The sequence below is a fragment of the Numenius arquata genome, chromosome 8, assembly GCF_964106895.1.
Source record: "Numenius arquata chromosome 8, bNumArq3.hap1.1, whole genome shotgun sequence".
NCBI classification, from domain to species: domain Eukaryota; kingdom Metazoa; phylum Chordata; class Aves; order Charadriiformes; family Scolopacidae; genus Numenius; species Numenius arquata.
The window spans coordinates 51861389-51871569 of record NC_133583.1 but is presented as its reverse complement, the minus strand read 5'-3'; the positions used below and the strand labels follow the sequence as shown (position 1 = coordinate 51871569).

General features: G+C 44.7%; 1 protein-coding gene across 1 annotated transcript in view; it reads right to left on the bottom strand.

Moving 5' to 3' along the window:
* Positions 1–449: 449 nt before the first annotated feature.
* MAST2 (microtubule associated serine/threonine kinase 2) overlaps positions 450–10181 on the bottom strand; it is a 198906-nt gene continuing 189174 nt past the window's right edge. The window contains exons 28-31 of the mRNA XM_074152183.1: positions 8877–8999; positions 7719–7855; positions 7301–7488; positions 450–6614 (exon numbers count right to left, since the gene is read on the bottom strand). Of these exons, the coding sequence (XP_074008284.1) occupies positions 4549–6614; positions 7301–7488; positions 7719–7855; positions 8877–8999 (2514 nt within the window). The 3' untranslated portion in view covers positions 450–4548. The remainder of the gene's footprint in view (positions 6615–7300; positions 7489–7718; positions 7856–8876; positions 9000–10181) is intronic.

Below are 10181 nucleotides of genomic sequence, written 5' to 3'. Positions count from 1 at the left end.
ATGGGAAGGGACCTCTGGAGATCATCTAGTCCAAACCCCCTGACAAACCAGGTCCACCTAGAGCAGGTTCAGTGGTGGTCAGTCCCATCCTCTCCTCAACCTCTTGCTGTTCTCTCCCGTCCCTCAGCTAAGTTTCACGTCTTACACATTTTCACCCCCTTAGTAAGGACTGACCATTAGGACCCTTCATTAGCAGGGACACAGGACGCTAAATACTTCAGGGGCTCTCGGTGGAGGATGGTAAATTCTGGGCTTGAGTTTGAGAGTGGAGAGGTTTGGCTTAGAAAGTCCCAAATAGCCTGGCAGATTTACTCCGATACCTCCCACACCCAGATACCCCACAGGGTATTTTCTGCCCCACCAAGCAGCCGGTTGAGCCGTGGGGCTGAAGGCACAGGCAGGGGAGAGTCAAGGGAAACCAAACAAGAGACACACACGAGTTTGAATTTATGTAAAAAAAAAAAAAAAAAAAAAAAAAAAAGTATTTATTTTGGAGGAGGATTTGAACATCGACATGCAGGTACAACATGAATAAAAATTATTGCACCGCTATTATGTGGCAATTGTTCAAGTTTCTAGAAACACAGAAATTCCACACTTTCTCTTATCTAGCTAAGTGCTGAGTGACACAGCTCGGCGGAGCCCAGCTCAGGAGGTGCTCTCACAGCCACCTGGATACGGTAATCGAACACAACGTAAACACACACTTCTGTCAAATCTTCTACTAGAAGTACAGAATTATCCTTCACATCCAGTAAGAGAAAACCAGAGAAAGACTTTATCCTCCCCTCTTTGGAAGAAAAGAAAAAAAAAAAAAAAATAAAAATAAAAATAAAAATTTTAAAATACTCCAAATCACACCTTAATGCAAGTGTGGCAACCAAAACCACTGGTCACTCCTACCCCTTCCCCGGCAAGCGCTCTTTAGTATATTAGCAGCCAAAGGCCTCTGACATTCGGACCCAGGAGTGGCCGTTACAATGCTAAAGTCTAATATTTACAATAAATATCATCCATTTCTCTTAGTTTGCAACAGTAAGAGACAAAGGGAAAAATAACACTGAAATGAGGCACGGGGCAGGATGCGGGAGCAGAGAGGAGCTGCAGAGGCTGGAACCAACTTTGATGCCGTCATCCCGACACGGATGAGGAGCGGGAGACGCGTCCAAGCCGACAGAAGGAAGCAGGGAACGGAAGCGGGAAAGCAGCGTATTTGGATGGTTTATACGCACGGCTCATTCACCCAACGCACACCACACGCACCCAACTTCTACCTCCCGCCCCTCGGATGCGGGGATACCTATGGCGACCGAGTTCTCGGCTTGCTGAGTGCTTCGCTCGGGTACCACGGGTCTGATCCTGCGCCGGGGGACGCACCCTCCCTCTTCACACACCGCTTTTCCAACATCTCGTTCCCTCCCCCGAGACGTTTTGCAAGCTTATTTGAGAAGGCGTTTAAGCAACTCTAAGCAGAGCAAGGAATAAGTCTTGGATAATAAACTTGGTTTATTATCAAAATTGTATAGAAAAAGTGTTTTTGCCCAAACTTTTAGCTAAGGTGCACCCTCTAAATTTGACCAAAGGTGGAACCGGGGTGATGGGGCACCTGGCACACCGAGGGAAACTGCAGGACTGACCAGGAGCAGGGGATACAGGGCTTCACTAGGATGCTTTCCTGGTAACGCTGCTTGGCTTTGGCTTCCAAAAAAACCAGGGTTTCTTAAATTGCACTGATCACTTTCTGTACCGTAGCTACAAAAGAGGCGACGAAACACATACCTCACCTCTTCTTTGGCCAATTCAGGCAAAAGCAGCAAAAGCTGTGACATAGCAAGGTTTTTCACTCCTCTTTTTGTGTGTAAGAAAGGATAACTCTGCGATTCAGTGCTGGAACCACCGGCTGCGAAAGGAGGGAGGCAGCGGCTAAAACAGCTGGTACCTCCAGAGGCTCCCATCCCAACCTGGGTGGGATGAGCCAGGTTACAAAGTCCTCTCTCCTAAGAGCGGTGGTTGGTTGTCCCCTTAGGTTTTTTAAAGGCAGAGCCCTTTGTGGGTGCTCCAGGAGCATGCTCACAGAAGCCATGTCACCGCAAGGAGAAGGAAACGGGGACCTGCCACCCAGGGAACAGCCAGGTGGGACCACGTCCTCACACAGCTCTGGGCTCACTAGTTAATAGACACAGAAACTTCCCCCTCGCCAAGGTTAGGTGTCCTCAGGAGATAAGCTTGAGGCTTGTCTTTGTAATTACCACAGACTCAGGATGCTGAATCAATTTTTCACTGTTCCTGTCCATTTTATCACATACCGTACTGCCAACCGGACCTCAGTTCTCAGCAATTTTTTATTAGATCAACCCATCGGGGAGGAAACCAGCCAGGTAAGTACCAGATCCTGCCAAGTCTGTTCCTTACTTGCTATTGCTCCAAATCAGCACAGAACGATGCTCACCAGCAAAAGTGCTTTGAGAGGCTGGAGATACCCAGGACCTTGACAAGGCAGTGGAAATACTGCGGTTTCTAATTGCAAACCCAAGTGTATACGAGTAGGCTATGAATTCCAGGGAAAAAAGAGCAAAGAGAGAGCCCAGCCGGCTCTGCTCTCAATACCGTCACAGCAAGATTTATTAAGGTGTTATCTGGGAGCGTTGAGGCTTTGGTTAGTGTATTAACAACACCATACATGTCCACACAGACACACGGAGTAAACGCTCATTTAAACATGTTTAAAAAAAAACAAAACAAAAAACTCAAACCAAACCAGAACTTGGTCCAGAAACGAAATCCAAGCAGCCAAAATCAAGTATATAACAGGGGGGAAACAACGGTTATACAGAAAGAAGCAGGGTGAGATTCCAGAGATTTTGGTGATTTGTGGATTGAGCTGAAATCAAGACTAAAGAGCTGGAGAAATTATATTCCTATATAAAAACATATTTGCGTTTAGTTCCGAAAAAGCCAAGACAATGAAGGCGGCAGCGGGGTCATGAAATCAGACCAACAGAGGCAGGTTTTAGCTTGAAATACTGTTGCACAGTCATTCGTTCTGCTTCTAACAGAGTAAGCCAGTGAGCAGGATACGAGACCTCGCGGGTGATCTGCAGGGAAACACACTCAGACAAGACTAGAATAAAAGCTGAGCACAATCTGGGACAAATGACGGGAGTGTTCATTGAGAGGAACCTTTAATTGGATGAAGAAATGGCTTACAGTGCTATAGGTATCACCACTCGACACGTTTATTGGTGTATTATTATTGATCTAATCCTCAGCAAAGAGCACTGTTATCCAGAGTCGCTCACACTTAAAGCAAAGCAATGTCTAAACCTAAGAGCAAAGAGTAAATTTTTAATGGAAAGTGACCTCAGCAGTGGAAATGGTCTAGCTATCAAGGCTGAAATCTTAAAATACCACATGTGTTTTGAATGAAGTCTGCTTGCAGCTTGTCCACAGAACTCGAGGAGTCAGAACTCCTCATAGGTTTTTGTTTTTAAAACGGGCAGATTCAGAAAACTCAGCAAGTTTCCCAAGCCCCAATTCAGAAATGTTAAGGAACACCTTAAAATCCCTACCTATTTAGACTCACCAAGAGAAGGAAAAGTCTCCAAAGGTCATTTATCATTGAGAGATAAGCTTGCTCGAGACATACTGGAGAACACGCAACTACAAATTTCTCTACTTTAAAATCGACCTAGAAGGCACCCCTTTCCTGGGGTCACTTATTCTGAGGCAGGGCAAGTTATGAATTGAAGCCAGAGAAAGGAAGATTAAAATATCACTAAAATTTTAAAAACAGAGGGAAAAGTTGCCATGTGTCCCATAAAGGATAAGTAAAAGCGATCCCAAAAAAAAGACCAGCTTACGGATTGGAGATTTCTCTTTCTGATAATTCCACTGAAAAATAATTTTACACGGTATCAAGAGAAGACAGTGGTCTCTCTCTGTCCGACACTTTCAGCCAAGTCCCTCGCCTCTGTGTCCTCTAAGGACGCGTGCAGGACCCTGAATGCACATGGTGACAATGAGGTCTTACTTGGACCGAAGAAGATTTGTAGTTTCAGAACAACTTGTGGACCAGAGGGTAGTTTCTTCTCCTTGTCAAAGGACAACAGATTGCAAATTCAAAGAAAAAAACTTGTGAATTTCAATGGCATTTCATAGAGAAGGTTGAAAAGCAGAAATTTAGAAGTAAGCTGCCTTTTTTGTACTCAGAATTTTTGGGATCTCAAATAAACGCAGGATTAGAGAGAAGAGCACAACAGGTCCTAAACTCAGGCAAAATAAAAAGTCTGGAAGGGGAAAAAAGATAACCAACAAACTGTTTCTTAAGCCCTGCTAACCCTGTTCTAAAGAGACCTCAAACAGCAAGCATTACTGTGTACAAAAATAGAATAGCAAGGATGAAAAAACACAAAAAACAGTATGAAAAAAACCCTCCCAAAAATAGATGTACACAAGTTCTATTTTATATTAGTGTATATTACAAAATTCAAACATGCAGTCTCTATTTTGAATGTAGAATGCTCCAGTCCACGTGTACCAGGGATGCTGCTATGTTTTCTTTACAGCACCATCATGTGACAGGGGAAAGTCTTGTATTTTTAACTGATTTCCAACCTCTTTGCTTTTTGCCTGCGCCAGAGTCCCTTCTTTAGAGGGCCTCGTGCTGCCATCTGGCAGAGGAGAGGCTCTCAGAGCTGCTTGTCCAAGAGCGTGAGACAGCTCTTTCGATGGCGTGGTTTTGCAGCTACCTCCCAACACCTCAGATGCTTTAGCGCTGCAAAAAGCTGCCTCCTTTTTTGCCACCACGGGACACGTCGCCGAGTTTAACGACTCTGTGCAGGACCTGCTCCTCGTGGCCAGACCGCCTGTGCTAGATAGCTTGGCTTTCTCTTGACACGCTCCTCCTGCTTGTGAAGTTTCCTGCTTTTTTTGTTTCGAATCTCTCTCTTCTTGACAGGAGGCACCCAAATGGGGGAAATCCTTTCTCTTTTCCACCTCTCCGGAACCAGACATACTGAGCTTCAAAGGGCCTAACACGCTCTGAGCGAGTGGCACTAACTGGGACACGGAGAGAGCTCTTTCGATAGCAGCGGGGACGAGGAGCGTGGAGGGGACAGGAGCTGCCGGGCTCGTTTTACTGGCAGCCGAAGCGCTCTCCGCCTGGGATGAGCTGGGCTGCTTTTCAGTACTAGGACTTTTTCGGGAGGTTTCGCTCGCGCTTCCAGGAGACAGAAAGGAGGTGCTGCGCTGTTCTGCAGGCTGAAGCGTCTCCTTGTGATCCTTCTCACTGCGATCCGCGGGGCTCACCGAGAGGGGAGGGCTCATGCTTGCCGTGCACCACGAAGCAAGTGCCAGCAGAGGTTTGGAATCCTGTTTTTTCTGACTGCTGTCAGTTAGCAGAGGGTCTTTCAGGTCAAGCTTACCACATGAGGCCCCCAAAGAGTCACCTTCTTCGAGTTCCACGAGTTTGATAGACGGGCACTGTATATGCTCTGTGCGGTCTACCGTTTTTTGGGTACTTGCAGTTCTCCCTAGGTCTTTGATTGCTTCAGAAGACTTGTCTTTTGGACCAAGACACTCAAAAGTTTTGCTTTCTGGCAATTTATGTTCCTTTGCAGTTGTTTCTGACCTCAGCAATGGCTTTTCTGAATTAGCTAGTTTTTCTGGAGAAGTTCTTGGGGGGACCTCTGATGGGGAAGGGTGCACACTGATTTGCAGTGGCTCTGAAACAGTCTTGGCTTGTTGACCGTTTCCCTTCTGCAAATCTTCTGTACCTTTTGGATCTTCAGGTAGAAAGGCATCATCTTCAATACTATCCTTGCTTTCCAATTTAGATGAAAACTTATTATCCTCATTAAAAGAATCTGAGCCTTGGTCCCCGCTGTCAGGGGGCTTGTCCAGTCTTCTCCCATCCTGACTATCTTCCGAACCATCATCCGTTTCATCTTCGGAAGAATCTACTTCTCTGATGGCCTCTTGCTTTTGCAGGGACTCCCTCCTCTCCACCCTGTCCTGTCGAATAGCACCCAACTTCCGTGAACCCGGCTTCTGCAACATCCCTTTTTCCGCTAGCCCAAGTTTGCCACCCGTTGTTTCATTTGCGGATTCTTGTAAACTCTGGAGACTGGGATCCCTCTGGAGCATCTCCTTCTTAAATTCCGAGTGAGAGATATCCAGGCTGTGCTTACGGGAGGAGCCCAGCTTCTTCTCAGAAGAGGACAGCGAGGCAGCCAGTTTCTCAGCCGACTGCACTCTCTTTAGCAAAGGAGACCGAGGGGGCTCAGCGCTTTTGGGGCGAGAAATCTGTCTCACCAGCGGTGGAGAGGAGTGTAGTTTTACTGGAAAAGACTGGATGATACTGGAGCTGCCAACTGAGTGTCCTGGTAAAGGAGACGGGGAGCGCTGCGGTGACGTGGACTGTGGGGTTGGTGAGGGAGTGTGAGCTAGTGGTGACAGAGGGATGTTCCCCGCCGATTTGCGCCTCGGAGACCTGTACTGCCTTTGAAGCTTCGGTGCTAGTCCGTGCAGAGAGCTGGGTCGGATGTGTCCAGAGCTGGCTGGAGAATTGGGAACACTGGAACTGGGAGAGCTGCTCTGGGAAGAATTGCCACCAACTTAAAAGAGAAAAAAAAAATAATAAAAAGACTAAGACAATTAATATATATTTGGCCATTAAACCAAGTTATTGAAAATAAGACATGCAAAGTCAAGACAAAATGCCATGCCACCACAAAGCACTGCAATAATATTACAAGGTAATATTGCACAGCTTCTGATGGAAAATTCATATCATTGTCACACACCACCAGAATATAGTAAGAAACACTCTCTATCAGAACGCTTTTCCTGACAAAAACCTCCAAGCAGATAAACCACGTGTTTCATTGCTATTCTCAAGATGCAAATCTCTTTATTCCATCAGCTGATTCAATTTTCAAATACGACTTTGCCACACTGTTTTGATTCCTTTTCTCTGAGCTAATATAGAAAATGTGTCAAACTGCTACAAAAACACTGCAACTTACAATACACATTTGCATCAAAGCGAAAGGATGCTGTAGTACAGCAAATGCATTCTTAAAAGGATGTATGGATTTTCATTTTTAAATGAATCAATGAATGAGAATACATCCATCCTTAAGGTAATTGACATCACAGCTGTCATTTTACTTCACAAACCTGCCTGCTGCTGCATATTTTACTTCAAAAATTAATCAATAAGCAAAAATCTTCTCCAAGTTTTTTTTGTGTGGATTTTTGTTGGGTTATTTGTTTTGTTTTGTTTTGTTTCTTTTTTTACCTGAGTGTACAGACTCGGGAGTGGATCTGTAGCTCTGCGTTGGTGACCGAGGAGACAGGTTGTGAGTTGGAGATCCAGGCACACTTTCTCCAGAAGACAGTGAGCGGTTTAGTGAGGATAAACTCCGGCTGGTGTGAAGTAGTGATGCTTGTTTAGTGATCTTCCTCAACAAAGAACTCTTCTTCTTACTGCGGAAGAGCATTCAAAAGTTGCTTACATGCCCAAATGATTTATTTACCTTTATTGGCATATTTCAGTCAATTTTATGGCACAGTCAAAGAGAAAAAGAAAACAAAAAGAAAAGAAGAACTACAGGACATACCTGCTGATAGGCATTATCTGCAAATTGATTTGACAAGATGTCTCTTACGTTATCTTAGCTGCCATCTAATTTTCACAGAGAAACATCAAAACGAACCTTTCCTGACCATCCTTAGTTTTGCTCTTCTTGTTCCTACGAGCCATCTTGGATTTGTAGCTGGCTTTTCGAGCTGGACCAACTTTGATGGACGTGTTCTCAAACGGCGTGGTGGAGATGGACACTTTATTTCCACTCTGTCAGAAACAAGACACAGAGACATTGCTTAAAACGTGGCTGTTTGAAGCCGATCTGCAGGCTAAGCAGGTAGGCTGCTAGTTTATTGCTGCCTGCCATTTTGTAATCCTTTGTCAAACTCCATTTCCCCCTTTGCATTTCCACCTATCATTTATTAAGGAATGGCTGAGAGAGAGCCCTCTTTAGTCAGGCTTTCACGAATGATTAGCTCAGACCCCAGCTGGTAGGCAAAGCTTCCCAGAACAGACAGAACACAGCATCTGACCTCTCCCATGGAGATCCCAACTGCCTCAATTTAATACTTGTAATACTTGGAAACTTGAACAAAGAGATATTCTGTCACCAATCCTATTCCCAGTGCTCTGACTGATGGCAGATGTGAGCATATCAGGCATCTATCATAATGAATCCGCCACACAGAGCGCGGCTTGTCTCACGCATCTTAAAGAAAAAGATAATTCTGATTGCCCCTCTATTTGCAGTCCCAAAGACTTCTGTCTCTTGGAACAGTCCAAAACTTTGGGTTTTATTTCTGTAAATGGATTCAGCACAGAGAAGGTATCAAAACACAAGTCATTTAACTGGATAATTTTAAGACCAACCATTACAAAGCTGCTTTTAAATACCACAAGGAATAATCCTTGAGAAAGCATTATTAAGAGCTAATAACATCAGCACAGCCTAAAGGCAAAAAATAAAAGTAATTTAGAAAAATTTTAAGGTATTTGTTTCTTAAAGTGATGTCTGTGGAAAGGTATACTTAAATCTTCTTAACCTTTGCCTCTACTGCTGATAAAAATGTATCTGATTGGTGCTTATTTCTCACAGAAACTGAGCTGAGCTTAAATTACATGCAGAAATTTTGGAGATTTAGGGAACAAGCGACAGCAATGAGTTTTTGCAAAACAAGGGCCAGGCACTGCGTACATACATGTATTTCAGACAATGCTAATTAGGTACCTACGGCATTTTAAATGAGCTGGCTCATATTTTCCAAATGTGACAGCGCTGAGTCCCTACCTTCAGAATCAGCTCCACCACTTCCGTGTGCACCAGTCCATGGACCGGCTCCCCGTTGACATGGGTTATCAGATCCCCTTCACGCAGACCTGCTTCGTTTGCTGGACCACCTTCCTCCACGTGCTGGCAACGAGAAGAGGATGACTGATTTGAAAAGAGGAATGTACAGGATCGTTGGCCAGATCAGACTCAAAGCCCATCCATCTCTTCTCTTGCTGGCGCCAGCATCAGCTCCTTCAAAGATGGGTGAAAGACACCACTGACTGGCACAGCCAAGCACAAAAATCTGTGCTCTCCTGGATCCAAGGCAGCCAGCCAGGATGGTTAAGCTGATCAAGAGACCAGCTCCTCCCAAAGCAAAAAGCTTAACACGCTCCCAAAAATTTTCAGCACTCAGGAACGTGAAATACCCTTGATTTCCAGACAGGCATTCAATCTTTTTCAATTTCTTTACCATCCCAGATCCAGCTTTCTTCCATGTACATGCTGGAATCCACAAAAGGCCAAGAGACTTTTAAATAAGACATGCGTTTAGGGCGCCTATACTGCATCTCATCTCAGACAGAGTTTCTTTTTCCTCTTTCCGTCCTTTATTAACCTATCCAACATCAGATCTTTTCCCCCATGGACACATTGCCTTTCCCCACCACTGTTCAGAAAGACAAGCCTCCTTTACAGTGAAGAGAGGGATACGCTTGAGAATACTGCAACTCCCTCTAGCCAGAAAAGACTACAAATCAGTATCTTGGTAAACTCAGCATTTTTCAAGAAAAGCAGAGAGGAGCAAGGGAAAACTGCAGCTTCAGATTATTTTTCTAGGTAAGAATGAGTGTTAAATGATGACCAAAGCATATGAAGTCCAAACTGTCTAATGAACACAGAGATACAAGGAAAAAAATGAACCATCTTTACCCTCACTCCATTCTCCCCAACTACACAACTCAAACAACACTGCTTCAGGGACCAGATCACTCCTAGAAGTCATAACGTTAACAAAAAAGGAACGCAGAGATCAAGTACCAGAAATAACGGGAAGGAAGAGATACAGACATGGAAACCAGACCTTTTAGCATAGCAGACAACTAAGCCAAGAGCTAAATCCCATGGCAATCGGCATAGCAGCAGTGATGCTTTAAGGCTTGCAATCAATTCCAAGCGACTGCTTGGAAAACCCCAGCAGACTGAACTGATCCGAAGCAGGCTATAATCGCTAACACAGGTCTGAATAAATTAGCTACGACTGGCCTTCATGCAACAACCCCAGTAAAGAAAACACGGGTATGTACACAGAAACATGCTATAAAG